General features: G+C 45.8%; 2 protein-coding genes across 3 annotated transcripts in view; one reads left to right on the top strand and one right to left on the bottom strand.

Moving 5' to 3' along the window:
• LOC144141301 (PIH1 domain-containing protein 1-like) overlaps positions 1-23,232 on the top strand; it is an 80,906-nt gene that overhangs the window by 9,124 nt on the left and 48,550 nt on the right. The window contains exons 4-5 of the mRNA XM_077672877.1: positions 2,037-2,180; positions 6,325-6,421. Of these exons, the coding sequence (XP_077529003.1) occupies positions 2,037-2,180; positions 6,325-6,421 (241 nt within the window). The remainder of the gene's footprint in view (positions 1-2,036; positions 2,181-6,324; positions 6,422-23,232) is intronic.
• LOC144141302 (uncharacterized) overlaps positions 11,192-23,232 on the bottom strand; it is a 37,061-nt gene continuing 25,020 nt past the window's right edge. The window contains exons 1-4 of one of the 2 annotated variants that reach the window (XM_077672879.1): positions 20,001-20,107; positions 15,177-15,528; positions 13,978-14,308; positions 11,192-13,064 (exon numbers count right to left, since the gene is read on the bottom strand). In XM_077672879.1, the coding sequence (XP_077529005.1) occupies positions 12,879-13,064; positions 13,978-14,308; positions 15,177-15,484 (825 nt within the window). In that variant the 5' untranslated portion in view covers positions 15,485-15,528; positions 20,001-20,107 and the 3' untranslated portion in view covers positions 11,192-12,878. Of the gene's footprint in view, positions 13,065-13,977; positions 14,309-15,176; positions 15,529-20,000; positions 20,108-23,232 lie in introns of those variants that run through there. The other variant, XM_077672878.1, reaches the window with a different exon arrangement.

Here is a 23,232-nt window from a genome sequence, read left to right as displayed (position 1 = left end):
GGAGGGTAATCCAGAATTAATCATTTCTTCTAACACACTCTAGTTACGTAGTCTACAGCGTAAGTTCGTCGACACTTGCAACTTTGTGACGGGCTAAGACAAAGCTATGTTCAGCTTCGTATGCGCTGAAAACATTGTTCGATAGAAAAAAATGCAAGCAAACACCTCGTTTATCGGAATCCCGCCGTGTGTTCGCATAAACACTGCCATTTACCTTACACGAAGCAAGGGCTGTCATCTGATCTCTTTCGACTCTGTGCATGAGGTCTGACCTTTGTACGCTAATAATGCAGCGTGCTCGCTGGGGTCGAAGTTAGATAACTCTGCATTTGGTTAACCTCCAGATACACAACAACAACTGCGTTCCTTGTTCACAGTAGGTTCTAGTGCATGGTAGAACGCCTCATATACTAGTAGATGGGTAAGACGTAATTGGCAGGGGACTTGCGCAGCGGCCTGTAGGGAGATAAGGGAGGCACCATAGTGCTGTGATATGGGGTTACCTCTGCTCCAAATGGCCATCCTGGCTGCTCCAAGCCTGCTCCAAAAGGCACTCTTGCCTGCTGCCAGGACTCCTCCCAAACCCACGTACCCTGTTTCTCCACCCCTGCAGTTGTCAAAGCTGAATTACTGAGCTTTGCACAAGTTGCCGGGAATTGACTCCGATTAGGTTTGAGATGGTGGTGTTGCCATGAGCAGCGAAGTGAACAATGGCCAAACAGACAATAGCCTCATAATTTCCCACTGCCACTTTCCACGTATTGCCTGACACTGTAGTCGAAAGTGTCTGGCAGGAATGGGCAATTCGTGTGCAGGATGATTTGGCTGATGCTGTAATTCACACCACCTGTCGGTTTCTCTCACTTTTTTCTCTTCTTTGGTCGTGTACGGTTTGTGGAAGCCCTGACGCAAATCCTGTTCTCAAATGCTGACAACTTATTCCTATTTCCTTGTGCAAAAAAGACGAGAATACCAGAGAACAATATGGATGGGACAGGTGCTAGACATCAGCTGGATATTGCAAACAAAACATCGTCATCATCACCACCATCATCAGGCTACTCAGGTCCACTGCAGATCGGAGGTCTCTCCCGTCGACCCCCAAACACTGCTGTCCTCTGCTGCTCTAGTCCAAGTTCACCCCTGAATTTTTTATTTTATCCCTCCATCTTGTTATTGGCCTTCCCCTTCTTCTAGACCTATCTCTTGGTATCCACTCTGTTACCCAAATTGGCTGGACTCATCTCACTGGTTCATCTCACTGCACGGCCACCCAAGTCCATTTCTTTTTCTTTATTTGAACTATGATATCTTCTATACGAGTTTGCTCCCTGCTCCACGAAGCTCGTACAAAACATACAACTGTAAAATCACCACAACTCAAAAACACGTGCTGCACGCTTGGTATTACTATGCGCAACTCTTCTTGAAGTAACAAATCCTTTTTTGTTTTGTAATATTTAGCTGGCGTCAAGTGCCTGTCCTGTCCACATTTAGCTCTGGTGTTCTTTTTTTGTGTGTGTGCTAGGAAATATTGTCACGCACTGAAGGTGGAAGTGATGTTCTTGTAGCAATGAGAAATGGACGTTTTAGGAGCGAACTTGTGCTCCACACTAAACTTCAAGAAAACACAGCCGTCAAAGAGCGATTTGTGCAGACAATTGTTGGTGAAAGTGAATGCCGCAGCAGTCTTACCTGCACGCATTTAGTTCTTCGCGTTAATCTTTCTGGAACCATCAAATTAGATCAAGAGCACTGGCGATCAAAAAAGAACATCTTAACCTAGTGACGACAGGATGGAATGCTGTCCTTATCAACTAAGATAGCCTCTGCTGCATACAAAAAAAAGAGACGGAAAGCAGTCAATTCGCATCGAATGTAGAGAAAACAGGGGGGGAGGGGGGGGGAGTCAGTCACTGGCAACAAAACACATAAGTAAGCAAAACAAAAGGCATGGTTTGTGTCAATATGATCCTAGTAAGATCTTGCCCAAGTTTCTGCTCTAATATAAAAATGCTGCCCTTTCCTATCAACAGGTGGGGCTTCGTGCAAGGCGTACGATGTGATCATCAACGATGCCTTCTTCCGCAAGATCAGCACCAACGAGCTCTTCAAGACCTTCCTCATCACGGTGGCACTCGACGGCATCGAGGACAAGTACGGCGCCAACCCCGACCGACGTACGCACTTCCCTCTCACTTCTTCCTCTTTGCTGTAAGGGGGGGTGTATGTCAAACGACAAAATAGGAACCAAAATACGCAAATAGCGCCATTTCTTTCCATGCAAATCAAATTCACAAATGGCTTAGTTACAGTATCAAAGTTGGGAAAAGTGGCTTTGCAAACATGCCAATAAGTACACCTTTATTTGACCTTTACGAACAGTATTTTGTAATTTTGTGCATTCTTGTTCATATTTTCGTGTTCACGTGTCATTTGTCTATGACTGTACATTAGTACATTGTCCATAAGGCTGAGTTGAATCCAGCACTCACTAAGGGAATTGTGTTTGTACAATGTTGAGAGATTCATGGGCAGAAAATGAAGTTTTGCAGAGATAAGATCAGACGTGCAAATTGTGTGAATTATTTTCGAATACGAGTACTTTTTTTTAGCGTGCGTACAGCTTCTAAAACACAGCTACAGAAAAAAAGTGCCTTCGGCAGTCAGGACAAGTTAACACACCTTAGTGGCCATGTACTAGTGCTTGATAACAACGTCGTGCAGAAATTGAGCATGAAAGGTTAAGTAAGATACAGTGGTGAAGCAGTGGAACAGAACATTTGGCATGCATTGCCGTGAAGAAATACGAGTTTCTCAACATGCTGTGAATACAGGTGGCGTATTTGACAGGTTCCAAAAGTTCTTGAAAAGCGGCCAGGCATGTTCATCACTGGTGTGACCTTTTTACAAGCGAACAAGTAATAACCGGTGATTCCTCAATCATGCCATTGTATTGACAGGAAGCTTGCTTTCGTCCTATACATTTTACACTACTAGCATTCCGCTTCAGCTTACAGAATGCCAGAGTTGGCATACACTTGTTTCACGCGAGGTTTGCATGTGTTAGGCTTTTTTGCATAGCGTTCGCGTCGTGCAAGCAAGCCAACCCAAAGGCGCATGCTGTGCAGTGAAGCCTTGATAGGGGACACTGCTCTTAAAACAGCTCCTTTTAGTTTTTAAGCAAACTATGTGAAATGTGTCAGTCTTGCTGCCTTTTTTCCACTGCCATTTCAAATATGCCATTGTTTTTTGAGTCAGTCAATTAGTTCCCAAGATAATTAGAGATGATTCGTCATTTGTGGAGGAACAGTGGACAAAACAGTGCCAGTCATAGGACTGTAATATTTACATTTTCTGACACTATGAGCACTGGCGAATGCAGTAAGTAAATCAGTGGTTTGATGCACCATTTGGACCTTCTTTTACAGCTCATTAAACTTTGGTGTTTGATATTGGCCTTGATATGGGCCTTAAGAATGGTTCCTTCCCACTGGTGCCACCAAAGTTTAATGAGCTTTGGTGCACATGTCACGTGGCAGCGCAAACTTTTATAACCTCAGAATCCGAAGCTGGTTCTGTGGCTATAAAGGTGGCTCTATTCGTAAATTTCGAATGTTCGAAAAACTTTCGATATTTCGAAGGGCAAAACTGTCCTGTGAATCAGTTCGAATGCCAAACAGTGTTTGTAGAGTATTCGAGATTCCAAATATTCACACAGCTCTAGTAAAACAGCTTCAAAAGCATTAATAACCGTAAAGTTCTTCCGATAGAATGCCTACCCAAAGTACAGAGATTTCGAGTGGAAAATGCGGGGTGGGCGAACTTTTTGGTTAGATGCGAAAAACTACAAAAAAGTGGCTGCGCCACCAAACAAAACTGCGAAGATATCAAGTAAAAATAAAAGCCGTACAGGCGTGTCTCTTTTGTTCAAAATCGAAACACCAGCGGTGTTCGCGGCTGCAGGATGTTTTTGTGAGGGAAGCTTCTCGGGCTTTTGAAGGCATCGAAGCTAGCGCAATTTTAGGGGGTGGGCGATCTTTGCAATCTTTTACTAAATTCAATATTTCTACCTTAAGAGGGGACAGGGGTCTTAAAACAATTTTGTTTAATTTTTAAGTAAACTCTATGAAACTTGCCAGTCTCACTGCTTTTTTTCTGCTGGTTAAAATATGCCATTATTTTTTCAGTTGGTCAACTAGTGCACAAGATAATTAGAGATGATTAGCCATTCTTGGAGGAAAAATAGACAAAACAGTGTTGGTCATAAAACTGTCATCGTCATATTTTCTAATACTATGAACACTGATGAATGCACTATAGGAAGTGGTTTTTTGAAGCATTGCTTGGAAATAATTTTACAGGTCATTAAACTTCGGTGTTTGAAATGGGTGTTCGAAATGGTTTTTTCCCACTGGGGCTACCAAAGTTTAATGAGCCGTAAAATTAGTTCTAAACGCTGCACCAAGAAATTGATTCTCTTATTGCATTCACCAGGGTTCATGGTATTGGAAAATACTATGAAGATTGCAGTTTATGACCAACACTGTTTTGTCTATTGTTCCTCCAAGAATGGCCAATCATCTTTAATTATCTGTAATTGTCTGAGGAACTAATTGACTGACTCAGAAAATAATGGTAAAAAAGCAGCAAGATTGGCAAGTTTTACGGAGTTTACTTCATATACAGTTGAACCCCTTTATAAGAGACACGTACTGGGGAGCAGTTTCTGTCTCTTATACGAGATGTCTCTTATAAGCAGGGAACCATGTTTTCACTTACTAATCAGACCCTAGTTTAATGTGGGCACTGTATGACTAAAATAAGCTCAAAAGAACGCTACAGCATGTTGCAAAAGATTCATTCTAATTTATGTTTGGCCCCCAGAATTTATGAAACAGTTCTGAATCTTTGTTTACTTCATGACTGAATTTACACTGTTTTTTACAACCAATTCTACGAGCTTTTTTACCTTTCACTGTTTGTGGAAGATGAATCGTAGATGTTGAGTTCACAAGCCTGATGAGTAGCCAGAGCGCACAGCTTCATCCGCTGTGTACTCAGGCTATTCACTACGCTTGCAGTACTTAACATCTGCAATGCTTCTTGATTGGGAGCTATGCGAGTGGGAGAGCCCGTATGTGCAGTCGTACTCCAATGGACGGCAGTAAGCTTCAACCACTTCTGTAAGTTGCATTTCCATCGGCAGGGCTTTTTATCGTCATTTCATGGCTGACTGAACCACTGTGTGTTTGCTGAAGTTAAAATAAATAGCGACGGCAGGCATTTGTCGTCCACCTGTGTTTCCACAATGGAAGCAACTGTAGTGACTGGTAGCAGTGCATCTGTTACAAGCAAGATTATTGATTAAAGTTCCCGGATGACTTGTCCCTTATAACCAATCTTCTATATCCAATGTCTGTTATAAAAGAGGTCAATTTAATGGCAAAGAAAGGGCAGTCAACCATGTGGGTGGATAGTGTCTCTTATACCCATTTGTCTCTTACATCCATGTCTCTTATAGTGAGGTTCAACTGTATAGAAGAAAGTTGTTTTAAGACCCATGTCCCCCCCTCCCCTTAAAGTCGGGTGGGCGATGTATTGGGGGAGGGCCTTCTCCTGGAACTTTACTGTAAGCCCGGTCCTGACATTTCGCAGTGGGGAAGCGTTCGATTAACTCGACTTGTGTTTTCGGTTGTGAACAGTGTGGTCGAAATTTATCTCGTTGCATGCCACGTGTAAGAAATTGCTCTGCAGGCTGTCCTGGTCTGCCATGCTGCAACAAAAGAAAAAAAAATTAAAATCAATTTAGTGCAAACCTCTTCCAACAAAGCAGGAACCCGTTGGGAACATTTGGTTACTGTTTTTTTGCCCAACTTATGGCAGCACAGGAAAAATATGATGAGCATGGAAACTGCGTGAATACTGAAAATGTTTAGTTTAATGTGACACATTACAACTGTGTTGGAGTTATGTTCATAACTTGCAAATATTGTGCGTATATCGATGCAAGTGCTTAAGCGCACTCGCACACGCCCATGCCATAAACTACCAATGGGAGATAAGAGAAGGAAATTTGGTGTTGAGAAATGCAGATAGGAGCAGGTGAAAGTGAATGAGAGAGGTGTCCTGCAGTGGACATAGATCAGGCTGATGGTGATGGTCGCGTGCGCATGTTCCATACAAAAAGTCACTGTATTATGGAAGGCAATCTGGCGTTGTTTTGTTTAGATAGCACTGATGCCTTTCAGTGGCTTCGTCTACGGATGTGGCTGTAGATGCAACCTGCCTCCCCTCTCTTTTTTCTCATTCTCCTCTGTGCAGAGAACTATGTGGTGCTGAAGAACCGTCCCTACATGGGCACCATGCCTGACCACTGCATCCAGGACCGCAAGGGACCACTCATAGCGGAGCTCCCCACGTGAGTCTCGCCGTGTTGTCATTCCGCACTGGCCCGCCACGTGAGCGTTTCAGTGGCCCCAATTTGTCTTCTATACCAGCAGGACACGTGGTTGCCATCTTGAGTTTTGTGTTGGGGCCCAAACGAGAGCCCTTGCACTAATGAGCAGTCAGTTGACACGTCTGTGATCACCGACTGCCTGCCTGGCTGCCTGTCTTAAAGGGGCACTGACACAAAAATTTTGCATCTTTTTTTTTGTTGCGATAAGTAGCTAGTGACCTACTTATAACCTGTAGAAACCTCATTTGCTTCAGCGTGCGACGGTTGTTTAATTAGAGGCATTTTCAATGCGGCCAGTCGCAGTTTCGGTTTCAGCGAGTGCCGCGAAACGATGGATTTTGTGGATTTTGTGTGAACAAAGCTGACCACGTGACCGTCGGAGGGATATCACAGAGCAGAGCCGCCGTAGCACTGTCGAATCCGCATCGACAGCAGTTTCTGCGAATGCCCCCCCGTACTGATCGTGGGGCGCCTAATTAAAAAGCGACCGTGAATATGACGCAGGCGCTGCGAGTGCAAATGCTACCGCGGCTAAAGAGCGACGCGTGACGCTCGAGACGGTGGGTGGCAAGACGCGCGCTGGGAGCAGCCGGCCGGTCTGCCTACAGGTCCGCCTACAGATGTGTTCGGCTTAGCACTGCGGCGGATATTCGAGTGCCGCTCTCGTAAGCGGTGCAGATGACAGTTTTTAATGCAACCCGCCATCGCATCATTAACTCCTTTCTAATGTAAGCCACCATGGTCGGGACTTGGGGACAATTTCGTGCAGCGGTAACAAGCTATCACTCGAGCTACCTGCGCCGGCCTGGGCCACTTCGCGGCCGTGGCCGCCGCCTGCACAGCGACCGTGCGGCTAGCTCAGTGGGCTTTTCGTGCCTCCGGCGCGTTTTCGCATCCAATGGTAATAAACAGTAATAGAAACAGAGTGCCTGGAATCGCTGTAGAACTTTGGTCGCGGCCAGCTGCCCGATTAGCTGACGAAATCACGGCGCCTCCGCCGCCAACGATCGGGTCGTTCGTTCTCGAGAGCAGAAGCTCCGCCCTCCGGCCCTCCGATTGGAGCGGCGAGCCGGGCGAGCCGGCGAAAAACGCCGGCAGTGCGGAAGCGGCAAACACAAACTCGTGACGTGTTTAGATGTTGTTTATTTACACCATATCCTCGGGATGTCGATTGCGCGTGGTCCTCTGCTGGCTGCTCGGTTGCGTTTCGCACACTTTAAAATTGATTTTAAATATGTTCTAGGCTGTATTCGCCGCTGATGTTTTGCAGGTGATGTAAATGTGTTCCCACCAATCTATCTCCGAAGTTATCTCGCCTTCAAAATTTTGTGTCAGTGCCCCTTTAAACTGACATTATATTTGCGTCCTTTTAGAAGCGGTTGCCTCTTTTGTATGAATCTTTATACACAGTAGTTACGAGAGGGGGGCCGGGAAAAGTTTAAATTTCCAGGTGCAGAATAAATTGTGCAGAATACGTATCGGCTGGGGTTGGAACGGTGAGGCAACATCAAATGGTTACAAATCGAAGATACAAAACAGAGTGACGTTTGTTGTAGCAGTGGCAAAGGCTGGAAGGTGGTTCCACTTGTTGTTTGCAGTCTTCGGAGTGAATGAGCTGATATACAAATTTGTGTGGGCAGTGGGAATTCCCACTTGAACTGATGGTCGTTGCGATAAGATGCGTTTGATGGGTGCTATGAGAGAATGTTGCTGAGAGTGGGTTTACAGTGAACAGTCTTACGGGAAAGGCAAGGGCGAGAATTTTTACGGCGCACTGAAGGAGTGGATAAGTGAAGGTTAGCTTCCATTGAGGCGATGCTGGTTGCACGAGGAGTTCAACCAGATGAAACGAGCAGTGATTCCATGTGACCTCAGTGGCGGGGCTAGGGCTGTTAGTATGAAAATTGCAGGCTGATGATACATACTCACGCTTATATTTCACTAATGTTTTGTAAAGCGGAATCTTGCGGAACTCCCACCATCATTGTGTAACTAAGTCAACCATTTCACCGTTATAACGGCATCGTCAGGCAACAACAGAGACGACAGCAGCAAATAGCACTGTGCTTTCCATTGACCGAGAAAAATGAAGCAAGATGAAGCAGTTATTCCTACATAACCAAGTGAAGGGGTTTCTCATGGCCAACTTCTAAGTAGTGTAAATACATCGCTTGCACCTTCCACAGTTCATGTCCCGAGTCCTGCCACAACCTAACAATAACGTAGCCATAGGCTTCATGGTTGCTTCAGACACTGAACCTCAAGCTTAAATTCATATGCAGCTGGAATTGGACAACCCATGCCTGAAATATCAGTGTTCCAGGACAAAAAGGTGGTCGTTCTTCAAATTGTCTAATATTTTTTCCTGAGTTGGAAAGTGGTTGAGTTTGGTTCTTACTGATTCTCTGACAAGTTTGATACTAATCTTCATAGTATGGAGAGTCTTTAAATTATAGTTGGAGAACTTGCAAGCCAAGCCTTTTGCAGTGGGGTTAAAATTAACTCCCGGAGGTCATTATTGTGGAACAATTAGCCACTCAAGATTGGCTGAGGTTCTGAAGGAGATAGCACAGACCAGCACAGCCTCATAGCGGTTCTTGCTGCCAGAGTGACGCGTTACAGTGCAGTAGTGCCGGAAACTACCGTATTTACTCGCATAATGATCGCACTCGCGTAATGATCGCACCCCTGAAGTTTGCCGTCAAAATTCGATTTTTTTTTTAAATTTCCCGCGCAATGAACGCACCCTGAACTTGCCGCAGCAGTATGTCGTATGTGTGCCAAGTCTAGCTGAGATGATGATCATGCTTACCTATGTTTCCTTCCCTTTCTAAGCGGGCATGGATGGCTACGTTATTGCCGCAGACTTGCCGATATTAGCGATGTCGGCAAGCATGCGTTCAATAGATGAGGAAGAAACTGTCACTAAATGCGCATAATGTGCTCACCAGACAGGCAAAAATACGCTCAGTTTGCTGCGTCGGCCCCCATGTCTGTGTTGATGTCCCGCACTGCGACAGCGGCAGCCACTTAATTGGTCGCCTTAATTGTTGCCACCTCGCAACCAACTCGTTCCGGCGCGTTCGCAATTCATGAAAACACTGCATTTTGCGTCACTTTGCAAAGTGGCTGGCGGTGGTGTGCGGAGTTTTTATTATGTTCTTATTTATTATTTTTATCGTGTTCATGAGACCTATTGTAAAAATTTTGACCCGCAACTTGCTTGCCTCTTCTGTGCTGAATAGTTTTTCGCGTAAAATTTACCCCGCGTAATGAACGCACCCCTAAATTTTCATCAAATTTCTAGGAAAAACAAAGTGTGATCATTACGCGAGTCAATACGGTAGTTTCTTAAATATTTTGAATGTGTGTGAAGTATTTTTGCATTGTGGGCACATTATGTTCCCCTCCACTTGTGCTGATTTGCGACAGACAGAGAGCGGCTGACACTGCAATACTGGTGTTCAATGTCGCGCGCGCATTTTTATGCTGACTGGTCTGGCCATAGTTGCCAGACCACACAATGATACGCCACTGTTTTGAGCTAAATTAGAAATCGCCATCTTTTCAAAAAACATGAACCTTGACTGGCAGTGTTGTCACAAAGTTTGCTTGTTTCTAAGTCTTCTTGCCACGTAAAATTTGAATTGGTGCGCGAGGTCTATGATCTGTATGTACAACTTTCCAATAAATTTCACCGTAGATTTGTGCCCTCACAAGCGCAAATGGCTTGTGGGCGGGGTTTAATGCCGCATTAGCAAAAGTGTGCGGATGCACGATTTTCAGTACTTGTTGCTACTTAATAAGTCATGTGAGCAAACTGAATAATTGTGCTACCTCTCTGAAGTTTTCAGTGAAGACTTTTACATGCAGTGATGCCTTCGTGTGCACAGATTTAATTTTCGTGTATGCGTTGAAAACGTGCACCTTGGTTGGTGGCGTGCATTACGGGTAGCACGTTATTCACTGCTAGAGATTATTTGGCAATTTCCTTTCCTCTGTGGAAAAGAAAAAGAAGAAGCTTTCAAGCAAATGTAATCAGTGACAAAAGAAAAATGAAAAGTTGAGGCCTGTCTTTGTGAACAAACAAAACTTTATTTCACGACTTGACGATGCTGCTTCCTTGAGCAGGAGAGATGTGTTCACGTCTATGCGAATCACTATCGGAAACGCAAAAATCAGAGAGAATTCTATGCAACTGCAGTCGCAGTCTGCCATACTTGAGCATCAGTGTGTTGTGTAGAGTTCTGAGAGTTCCGATTACTCGAGGAGATTTGTACAGAGGAACTCGATTCAGCTTTGAGTCGCTAGCTGCCTGCAAAACAACACACTTTAATCGGCCAGACTCCACGTGTCTGGCTGGCTGTCAGACTTGTGAATTGGTGGGCGGAAAGTTGAGAAGATGTTACTGAGAAGATGTTACCAGCAAAACGACTCGACCTTGGAAATGTGGCTACTACAGGCACATAGGACTGGATGCAGTGGATTTAAATAGGCCACGAAGACAGTTTACAAGTTTGGCTCTTTTGAAAGATTTGGACAATTCCAGTTCTGTTTGGTTGTACCATTTGAAGGATAAAGTACAGCTATCGCAGTGGTAACGTTTTTCTGGTATTCCCTCTTTCACGCCACTACTACTGACATTGTGTTGTGCAAAATTTGAAAATTTCTCAACATTCTGAACAATTTGCTTTTGGTAGAAAAGTTTTTCCTTGACTGGAATGAAGTTGAGCAAGTTAACAAAGATTGGTTCTTTAATGTCTTCAAAGTTTGTAGTGCGTCTTCTTGGCCCCTTTAATTAAGGCATTAGGGCTCTGCCATTACTAGCTTCTGGGGTTGAAATATTGGAGACTCTTCACATATCAGGCTTTCCATTGAGGAACTTGTGCAACAAAGCAGGCATTCAAATACCATCAGCTATTTTAAAAAATGAACAAAGGAATAGGAATGTGTACGCACAAATTCTACCATATTTTCTTTTACACGTCGTACACTTTTTCTTCTATATAACAGCAATGTGCATCTTTTAGGGTTCCAACGATACCACTACTGTGCTTCCAAGAACATTGTTTTTGTCTACTTGGGTTGACATCATTTGTTGTGGACTGTGCATAACAATTCAGATCTCAGATTTCAAATATAATGCTCTTGCGAGTGCTTCGAAGTGGCGTACCGAAGCACATTATTGCTGATAAATACATGCTCACTGCCCAGCTCACTGTTTTCATAGCAGACATAGAAGAAAAATGTACGTCGCGACATTTCGGAAACGTGTGAATGGTATAGCAAGATGATGGGGCTGTTATTTGTACGTCAAGCTTTCGCCACTCCATAGCACCTGGCTGTGGCCATTATATGTGTGTGACAATGAAACTTAGACATCAAAAAATGATAAGTAGGTACATGTAAGTTCATGCGTTAACTGAAAATGACATCAAATTACGTCACAAGTGGTGAAATGGTTGCCCTGTTTACGGGGTCGTCTATTGATTTGATGATCGCTTGAACTGTACAGTTTGGGGAGGATTACAGTCTCGTGCAAAACACAATCTAGAATGAACTTTGCAAGACGAGGCATTTTCCAGGGCTTATCTGGTACCACCAGGACACCACACGGCCTACAAACTTAAAAGAAAGTAATTTCATTTGAGTTTCGAAACCACAGCCAATCTAGAGTGCGGGTTTGGTACAACTACCATCGTGGCAAGTTCAAGGACCTGTCGTTTTTGTTTTTTGTCTTTCTGTGGCACTTTTAAAAAAAAAACACCTTTCTTAGTACACTCGTTAATGTGCGACTAATCTAGGGGGCTGATTTTATGGTTTTGTCCGCATGCATTGTGATGAAATGTCTACAAAAGTCAATAAAGTTGACCTTACGTGTTTTGGGGACAGAATTTACGGATTGCAAGAACAACATGTTGAGCTAGTAGACTGGTCTGTTGTTACTCAATTGGAAGGGGCGGCTTTGGAGGCATGACTGAATCATACGCATTGGTGATCCATAGACCGCATGAATCACCAAAGGTGAGGCAACAGCTCAGTGCAAACAGTGCATCGTTTTAAAACATCAGCAGAGGAGATTGCTTGTGACCTAGTAAATAAACACACAATAAAAGCAAACAGTATTTCTGCAAAACTAGCTTGTAGAAAAAGCAAGGCATTACAGTCACGTTGATTGAGTCCTGTTGTTTACACAATCTCTTTCACGCATCAACCTCACTCAGATCTTGCAGTGCACACACTGCTGGGCTGTTTGCCGTCGAAGCTTGCACGTATAATGTCTGCATCCAAGGGAAATGAGAGTTTCTGCATTCCACGTTGCCATCTCGTCTGGGCCTGTGAACTTTCCGTCGCACATTGGTTCTTCTTGTCTCGCCAACGGAGAACTGTTTTGGGAGATTGTTGTTTCCATCGAGACTCAGAGGCAGCCCTTGGAGCAGCCAAAGAACTCCTTCTGGAACTGGACGGTGGAGTTGAGCACCTCCATCCACTCAATGTCGACGTTGTGGAACAGGCCGTTGGGGAAGGGAGGCAGCTTGCAGCTGTCCAGCACAAAGAAGTTGATCTTGTGGCGCTGGAAGCCCTTCAGAGCGTCACTCAGCACCTGCGAAAGGGGCAATAGGCGGGAAGAAGGAAGAGATCAGAGACGGGTGCAAAGGTCGCAGATGTCTGGGGCTTGTCCTATTCACACACAGGGAACTCCGCTTCAGAATCTAGGACGTACAGTCAACTCTGCTTTGTTATAGCTGAGGGAGCGGTCTACTAGCACACCTTGATTGTCACTTCCAATATACCGCATTTGCATGACTAATGCGCCCCTGATTGTAATGCGCAGTAGAATTCAACAGCTGGAAACCAGAAACATAACTTGGTGCCGATTCTACCGCACACATGAAATAATGCCATCAATGGATGCCTAAAAATCGTACAGGCAATTTAATTGAACATAAATCAACACGTGCTGTGGCCACCTAAAGCCCTTCTGTGAAGCTTTGCACTTGAAAATGGGATCCCTTTGTTTTCGCCAATCGCAAACACACAGCTCCGGGAAGCCTTGTGCATGGGACACTGCTTCAGTTTCCGCCAAGATGATTACTTTACGTTTAAACGAAATGTACGTCATTCGTTCGCCCACTTCGTTTTGGTTTTCAGGTGGCAGTTTTGGTTAAGTTTTTGAGTTTTGCATCCGATTGTAACGCGCGGGTATTTTTGAACGCCTATTTTTATAAAAGAAGGTGTGCGTTAGAATTGGGAAATACAAGCTCAGCGCTTCTGGTGCAATGGAAAGCGTTAAAAGGGCCATGAAGACAAAATACCGCGTTGTTTAATTTGGAGCAACTTGGCTTTGGTAGCTCACTCAACCCCATTCCAGCCATGAGAGACATTTCAATGAAACAACCATGTACTGTCTTCATGGCCTTAAGAGAAAAGTTGCATGCAGTGTGGTGGATACCGCCAGCTTCAGACTGCCTCATCCACCATCGCAACAGGGTGCGCAAGACGTTACTGCAGCGTACCTGCTGGTTGCGGATGTTCTTGCACGTGGCGACCGTCTCGACATCGCCGGGGATCTTGCTGGGTATCTCGAGGCACTGGCACGGATGGATGTCCTCCCGGCGCGGACAGGCAGAGTCCTCGCCGCGAACGTCCGAACGGTCCCCGGTCGGGGCTCCGTACGTTGCCGGTGGCGCCGTTGCCCGGGGACTGGTTGGCCGAGATCGCCGCGTTGTTGTCGTTGTGGGTGCCGCTGTGGTGGTCGTGGTGGTGGTGGTTGTTGTGGACGTAGTGCTCGGGAATCGTCTCTCAGGCTTGTTGGTCACGCGCTGTGGTGGGGCCACGTTGGAAATGCTGCACAGCATGGCGGGAAGAACGGTTAAGAGACAGGCGTTCCAAGTGCTGTGCAGTACTGTGCCATGATTCGTTCCATGCCAAACTGTCCCAGCTAGTGCATGCTTCCCAACCTCAGTGCTTGGGTTATGCACAATCTCTGATGCTTCCAGAAACAAGGTGCAGGACCATTGTGAATCCTGTGGGAGTATATAGCGAAAGGCCCAAATACTGTGTAGGGCATGTAATGCGCATGTTATACAGTGGGTGGCTCATGTGTTTAATGAAATGGCTACCAACGGATCGTCAGCGACACGCGAGAAGGCCAAGGACTCAATGGATCATCAATGGAGGCATGAGCTCAGACAGTCTGGGGGCAAGGATGGACTCGGCGAAGTCCAGAAGTGGAAAGGCCTTCATTCTACAGTGGACACTGACAGGCTGAGGGTGATGATGTTCCCCTTACTATCATCATCAGTCCTTTTGGTCCCTCTGCAGGAACAAGACCTCTCCACTGTTTCTCCATCTAGTCCTGCCTATGGCAGCCAACGAGCGACTACAATCACCCTAGTATTTCAGTTCTTGTAAACAGTGCCTGCATAAAACGACGGCTCCTCCGACGTGGCTGCTGTTTGTGAGAACCGCATCTTGTACAACCAAGCATTGTAATTGATTGTGTCACTCTTACGGGATATTGACAGTGCAACGCCCCCGTTCTGAGAGAAAGAAGTGATAAATCGCTGTTAAGCGCAGGAAAAAATGCAGAGGAAGTTTCAAGTTGAATCACCATGCTTATCAGCGATTTGACGTGGAGTACCAACAAGCTCGCATCCATGCATTGTTAAGGAAAGAAATGGAGTTGTGCCTCATCAGGCGCCCATCAACTGACCTCGGTTGTGGGGGAGCGGGCGTCTCGAGTGATGTCGATGTCTCGTCCTCCGTGGACACAGGCTCCTCATCTCTGCTGCTGTCGTCTTCCTCGTCAAACTCCTCGGCCGTCAGTTCCGTGGTCGTAGCCAAGGGAAGCTCCCGGCCAGCGACAACCACCGTTGCGTGCCTTGCACCGGCCTGGGGTGGATTTTGCACCTCGTACGAGGTGACATGGTGGATGGTGGACCTGGCCACGGTGGACTGGGTGCCCACCAAAAGAAGGCAGGCTAGGAGGGAGAAGAGGGGGAGGTGCCTGGATGGTACCATGTTGGATTCGAACCTTTATGGGTGGGCTGGAATGTGCTGGATGCCTGGGTGGGAGAGGAACAAGAAGTGGGAGGAGGAATTCCAGGTTAGTTTCTCGTAAAAAGGAATCAGTACTGTTGCACATGAAATATTAATGCAAAAGTTGGCCAAAAATCCGGCATCTATGGCATACTAAATTTTGCCGACGGATGGTACACAAAATGTGGTCAACTGCTCAGAGGATACAAAATGGATCAATGAATGCTTGGAATGGCACCACATGTTTTTGTGAAGCTCGTATAAATGAAGCAACTAATTCAGTTGATTAATTTGATTGCACGGTTTAATGCGCCATTGGAATGCAGGCTATGAGGTGTGCCGCGGTGGAGGGCTCCGGATGAATTTTGAACACCTGGGGACCTTTAACGTGTGCCGAAATCTCATACACACAGGAGTTTTTGCTTTTCGCCTTCAGCACAAAAGCGGCCGCCGGGGGCGGGAAACCAACAAATTTAGTTGAAAATAAACTTAAGCGAATTTTTCACATTGTCAGATTTAAACCAGGGACCTCTGGACCACCACATTTCGGTCAATCCAGCTGAGTAAAGGTGAACCTCTTAAATGGGTTGTGACCTCCGACTTGGATTTGTGTGTTCAAGACTTATACTTCACAAAAGAAATAAAACAAACGCAAGAGAACCCAGGCAACTATACATTGTCAACACAGGAACCATACCACTTGTGACACTTTAGCTCGGACATCTGTAATCCAGGATCTAGATGCTGTACGCACTGTCACATTTTATTTGCGACTGTTGAGAGAAAATTCTGCACGTTCTCGGCTGTTCACCGCTACTCAATAAATGTGCTTCAAAAGTGTGACAATGAACACTTAGTTCAGCCAGATATAATGTACTTTGGTACGCGACGCAATTTGTTCACAAATTGCATAAGCACGGAAATGCTTGCTGGCCATTTAAAATTAGTTTTTTGCAGCACGAGATATATCAGCATGTCTTCTAGGATGCACACCCAGTTATGTCATGCTGCCCTTGTTATTTTTTTTAATGAGAAAGTTTTCTTATATCCCTGTCAGACGGCAAATCTAATTTCATTCAAAGTGGATGACATTGAGCTGTTAATGACACTCGGTTTGGCTGAGCGGGTCTACTCGGCGAAACAAATGTCATTTGATGGTGGTGACGATTAGCGAGCTCGCAAAAACGCAAAATTACATTTCAAGTGCATCTCGAATGTTGGCACAAATATTTTTTTTTGAAACAAAGGATTATTTTTTAAAAATAAAAGTAAGAAAATCACCAGTTTAGGTGACATCACTAGACATCACAAGCCGAGACAAATCCGCAAAAAAATTCCTATTAGGGTGGCGCGTGCATTGGGAATGACAATTTTTTTTTTGTTACTACTTGTTCGTCTTCTTATTTGAAAAACAACACGAAGGGGAAAATATAAGTTTGCTAACAATTTCTAGAAACAGTCTTCTTTGGTTTATTACTGAACTTTCTTATCTACTGACGTGCCACTGCTGTCGAGGCGCGTCACATTTGGCTGCTGAATGAGCTCCCGAACCTCAGTTAGCCGCTGAATGTCATTCACTGCAAATGTCCTTCAGTGATGTCGTGTAGCGTCGAACTAATGACATTTAGAGCGAATGACATTTGCTCTAAATGTCATTAGATCTGCCGTATGACAGGGGTATTAGTGGGGCTGGAGGCGTCCTGTCAAAAAACTAATGCGTTTTCCCATCTGACTGACAAGCTCTCTGGACACATGGCACGTGCGTTAAACCGGGCTTCCATTGTGTCAAAATGGCTACGTGAAAAATCGCGAAAAAGGAACAATTCTAGACGAGACAATGTACGCATCAATCATGAAGGAGTAGTGCAATAGTATACATTGATATCGTAGATGCCTCTACTTAACCCGCAAAAAATTGTTGCATGGGTTCGTTCATTCACTTGCAATTTGGGCTTTGAAGGTTTGGCGATCAATGGGGCGCACTTTAAGCAAAGGTTGGATGCACTTTTGATGCAGTTTTGATGTTGGGAAGCTTTTGTGCTTCTCTCTACTTTCATTACAAAGGGATGGCAAAGATTTTCCTGCTTTTGTGCAATAAAATAGTGAGAATTAGTTGCCGCATGCTTGGTGGGCAGTCAGGTGAAGTGGGAATACTTTTTCTTCAATACCCTCAACACTTGCCAAGGCATTACATAGGGGGGAATTTGTTCATGCAATAGATGCAACACGATAAGAAAGACTAAAACTTTGCCGATAAATGAAAAAGGACAAATGAAAACACGTAAAAGCGTGCAAAAATGATGGTAATATCAACTACCCTCTGTCGACACCACAGCGATAAGGGAACGCGAAGCTTTCGGAAGACTGTGTGCCCCTGATACAAATGCCTGTTTCTTATTGGGATGTTTACTGCACTGCAATTGCGCTGTACTGCTTTCCTGATATGGTTATTCCATGGCTCTCCCTAGCGTTCAACCATCATCATCGTTAGACGGAGAGGTGTATTTTCTGTCCTACTTTGCATGTCCATGCACCCCCCCCTCCGAATTCAAACTGCTTCGACCATACCAGATCGGTGCAACCGGATAGAAATGAACTTCATATCGCGAGGGACACGGGTTCAATTCGAACCGCAGGAAGTGTTTAAATTCGTTTTTCACTTCAATCACGACCATCATCATCGTCAGAGAAAGTTGGCTTTCTTGCGGTGCATTTTAGGTGGACTGCAGGCGACATCGGTGAGAGTATGAAAGCTCCGCTTGAAAAAGGCAATAACAAGAAACTAAACACAGTATGGACACATTTGGAGTGCGCAGGAATGAGCTCGAAAAGAAAATAATTATGGAGCACTTTCCACTCGTACAGGACTAAAGAAACTTCAAATAAGGAGGGATCTGATTCAGATAGCCGGAAGTTGGGTTCAGTCAGTTATTGATAGGGCGAGGGGAGAGGCCCGAAATTGTCGTGGGCGTGCAAAAACTGGAGGTATCTTGTGAATGATCAGGTCTTATCGAGGTGTGATACGCTGTAACAATGTGTTCCAACTGGACTGGACTGGAAAGGACTTTATTCACATCGATCCTGCAGTGGGCGGGGGTTTGTTATGACCCCCGTCCCGACGCGGCCGGTCGTCGCATCTTTTAAAGAAAACTGAATTACAGACTGAATTAAAAAAACGAGGCAAAATAATTTTATACACAGAATAAAATTCAGCAGATCAAGGGAATTTTGAAGGGCAGAACACGAACTATTATAACGGACACCCTAGTTAAGTAGAATCAAGTGAAATTAGCTTGATGTGGATTTCAGATAATTTATGCATGTTGTAGGGAAGATCGAACCAAGTTAGCGTGAGCATGAAGTTTAATTGTGGAACTGCTTAAGAATAGGCTGTGTTTAAAAAAAATTTTTTAAAGCTTCAGTAGTAATGTATTCTGCACAAGCTTGCCATATCAGTAAATATCGCAGTAGATCGGTCAGTAAAATACCCACCTATTTGGATTTGGTAACGCTTTCAGAAACAGTACTGTCTATTGTGCAACAGCAAAGGGGGGTCTCAAAAGAAGGAAAAATGCCAGGTACGGAGTTTCTGTATTGATTTGCGTTTGCCGTATATTCGACTACTCAATTAGCTTATTAATTCGGCCTGATGATTATTCACGTCGTCTAGATTAGTCACCTCTCGATATAAAACGCAATCATCAGCAGAAAGGTGTATAGTAAAAATGGTGTTAGTTGTCCAAATTAAAAAAAAAACAGGGCCCAAGACTGAACCTTGCGGGACGCCGCATTTGTCAGGGAACACGTAAAATTACTTTGACATCTTGCCTGGAACTCTGCAAACGGACCTCTTTCTAGGACATAGCGCGCATTTCCCTCCCCGGACGCAATCTGGCGTCCAGTCCGTGCGCAGCGCTCCGCCCACTACCTGAAACAGGTAACTCGGATGAGGCTCGAGGACACCGCGCTGTGTCGATGTAGCTGTAGCCAGGCTCAAGCTGTCGAAGCTGTGACCGTCGCATATGTTCGCCGCTTATTTTCTTCCGCTGTCGAATCAAGAATCGGTAGGCGAACCCGCTTGGGGGTGTGCATTCCGATAGCCGAAGAAGCCTGAACGACCGATGATTTCCGCGGCATGACTAACCGAACTGCGATAGCCTTGAGCAAAAAAGAACACGCCTACTGGCAGCTGGTGTGGACCTCATGAACTTTTTTTTTTTGTCGTTGTTCGATATTCAGGTCCGTGTACAGCCTGTGCTATAAGTTCCAGTTCGTTTTACATCATCGGCGCGCAAATTTCCCAATTGGGGCTTCGCATTATAACGTCAAAAGTAGCGAAAGTGCGTTACCGGACATCGTGAAAAGTCTGACAACGATAAGGTGACGCGCAAAGAACGCAGCTGTCAGCTCTCTGAAAGAAGCGACCTGTCGAAGGCTGAAAACTGCGTTTCTAGTCAACTCAGCCCATGCTATATATAAATCGTGCGCACGAACTTACGTTGACGAAAGGGCGAAGTTTCCGCCGTAATCCGATTCGCGTCGTCTCTTGCAGCAGACGCGTCGTCGATGTGCGGCCGTTCGCGAGTGCCCTCGGAACGCGCGCTAGCACGTGTGTGGCGCTTCCTGTACCGCGATCGCTGTCCAGCGGTTGCTGCGTGCAATAATTGCGTGATAGATAACGCGCCGTGACGTAGAGGGCAGGTGAGGTGACGCGGCAACGACGCGCCGCTTCGTGCGGCGCTACCAGGGGACGAGATAAATAGAGCTATTGTCTGTGCTCGGCTAATAAATTCCAGAACACCGATTGCACCCACATTGCCTTCTGTCAGAAAATTCCTGTTTTTACTTTTTTTTTTTCGGCAAGCTTGATAGAAATAGCCTTGAAGATGCTTTTCCGCTGTTGGGTGAACGCCTGATAATTTGGTGATGCCAATGAACAGACTCGAACCAGAGCAGTGGGATTTTCTAAGGGGACATTATGGTTGTGACGTCGATTGTTGGTTGGGCTCTCAAGTTGTTAGGCTCGGGCGTGAGCCCTTTTCGTATTATGTGGTTAAAATATTGTTTTTAGCGCGTTTTTTTTTTCGTTTGCTCTCACAAAAATCACGCCACGTTACGTTTAATTGAAAGAACGTGCAAGTGTAAATTACGTGCTCATGTTTTGCCTTAAATGTGCTTAATGTTTTCTCATTGCTCAATAATGCTGAAAATTTGAAGTATGGCACCAGATTTAGTAGAATAGAAAGATTTAGCCTATGTAAACGTCTTCTTCAGCAATTCCTTTAACTTTTGGCCGGAAGGTTATCTCGACGGACGTACGGACTGACAGACACAGAATTTTTTTGCGTTCAAATACCAAGAAATACTGTAATCTTTAAAAACCAAAGGCGACCCTACAGACTTGGGCCATGTTCCACATGACAGGATAAAATGCTCAGAGAGAGAGAGAGAGAGAGAGAGAGAGAGAGAGAGAGAGAGAGGACGGGATAGACAGAAAGAAACACCACCAGTGTGCTGTGTGGTGTCTTCTCTCTGTTTTGCCTTTTTTTAAAGCGAAGCTCTTTACCTGTTCTGTCTAAATAGTTCTGTCGCAACCGTTGGTGTCAACAGAAAACTCCCGCGAACAAATAAAAGAAGGTACCGGCACTGTCAGGAATTGAATCTGGAACGAATAGAGTAACGGAGCGAGAGCCCGTTGTCGTACTGATTGAGCTATGAGCCCACGGCGAGACGGGGGCGACAGACGGTGCACTCACCAGCACATCTGCGGGTTGATCCTCTGCATTTTCGCGGAAAGCCATGTGATAGCGTCACGCGACCTCTAGCGCCTCTGCGCGCGCCCGCCTACTGCACGTGTAGCGGCCGTGTGCGCGCCTTGCGCATGCGCTATTAGTTAGTAAAAATTAAAGGAAGCTCACGCCAACGCGTCGCACCTCCCTTCTCCGTCTCTGCCGCCGATCTCGTCGCCTTCGTCGGCAGCGGCTGAGACAGAGAAGTGAGATCGTCTAACACCGGGTTTAAGCTATTTTTAATTTTATTAAAAAATAGTTTCCACTCATGTGCTTACCCAAAACAACTCAACCAACCACCGTCCATGGATCATGCATTGATTTAACCTTAGCGAAGAATATCTCTGAAGTAACCACCGAAGAGACCTCCCTCGGCCACTACCACTACTTCGAGTATCTACCCTAGAGGAACTGTTGGTGGAAAAAGAGAACCTCCTCCGCGCCACGCCTGCTTTACTTCCACCGCGTGGAACTGACCTCCCCAGTGGGCTCGCTCGCTGGGAGGAGGTCTTGCTGCGGAGGCTTCGAGTTGGGGTTGCGTTATCCCCAGCAGTTACTCACGCTTGACCTGCCCGATACCACGCCCCGTTTGCGGACACGTGCCCCTTATGTGTGACTCCTGCGCCAGAAGCTGACGTTGAACACCTGTTGTGGACTTGTTCAGGTCTTAGAAACGCCAGAATTCAACGCCTCCGAGGCACAGGCCTCCATCCTGGGAGACCCCCCGATCTTAAGCGTTGGATATGGGGACCCCGGTACCGGTCTCTTCTTGGCTTTCTGCGTGCAACTGGTGCAATGTTGTACCTTTAAACCTCCCTGTTATGCCGTAGGGCAATCTATCGCAATTTTAAAAAAAAACTTGTCTCTGACTTCACTCTTTGTAGAGCTACGTGTGTGAATGCAAGTGTCGTTTGCAGCTTCGTTTTCCAACCACCTTCACAGGGTGGTTTAGCGCGCATTTCTTTTATCCGCCCCATTCTTTTTGTGTGTGTGTGTGTGTGTGTGTGTGTGTGTGTGTGTGTGTGTGTGTGTGTGTGTGTGTGTGTGTGTGTGTGTGTGTGTGTGTGTGTGTGTGTGTGTGTGTGTGCGCGCGTGTGCGTGCGCGTGCGTGTGCGTGCGCGTGCGCGCTATGTTTGTGGTCTATGGCTTCACTGCGCGGTAAGGAAAACGGTACACTGTGCACTGGAAGCATTTTTATAACCCCCAGTTATTTTATTGTGTTCGCATCACCTATTTTCGAACGAAACTCAGAATTATGACGCGCTATACGCGAAACGCGAGTTTGACGCCTTCCTTTCGCGCGTTATGAATGCGCGGTTGATTCACAGCGGTAGGCGTTCTGGAAGCACTTGACGAGGTTCGCGCTGACGTAAGCGCCTGTTGTCTGCTCTACATGCCGCCCGCGAGCATTCCGCGTAATCAGTAGAATCGGAACAACCGAAGGTCAGTATAATGGAAAGATCGGGAAAGTACCGAGTCGCTTTTAATCTCGCGGCAGGATCGTCGTCGAGTGACGTCATGTATTGTTTCAGTCGTCGCCCTCTCGACGTGTGTGCAATCTTCGCGCAGTACCGAGTTTTGCGTAAGCAGTCACGTATGGGTTAACGTACGCGTTCAAATTACGTTTTCGTATCCCGGCATGCTTTGGACTGTGCCGCGCATACGCAGGTGAATGGCCCTGTCGATGGCGCCGATAAAGCGGGGCTACAGCACGGCCCACTGATAAAATTAGTGCTCCCGGAAACGACCAAGTTAAAACGGTCTTTCTCATAGAGTTTGTTACAATATACAAGAGAGGAACCTGGCGCAATACTCGGTGACAACTTAAGAACGGCACCGGAAGTTGCCGCTGTGCCTTATCACCGTAGCCGGATGTTTCTCCGCGCGGCGCAAGTAGGGCGTTACTGGAAATATTTCGAACATGACGTGAGCCGTTCCCGT

This window comes from Haemaphysalis longicornis, unplaced genomic scaffold (genome assembly GCF_048455015.1).
Source record: "Haemaphysalis longicornis isolate Haplotype H1 unplaced genomic scaffold, Haemaphysalis longicornis Haplotype H1 scaffold_6, whole genome shotgun sequence".
Classification (NCBI taxonomy): Eukaryota; Metazoa; Arthropoda; class Arachnida; order Ixodida; family Ixodidae; genus Haemaphysalis; species Haemaphysalis longicornis.
The sequence above is the reverse complement of the archived record's forward strand: the minus strand, read 5'-3'. Positions and strand labels throughout refer to the sequence as shown.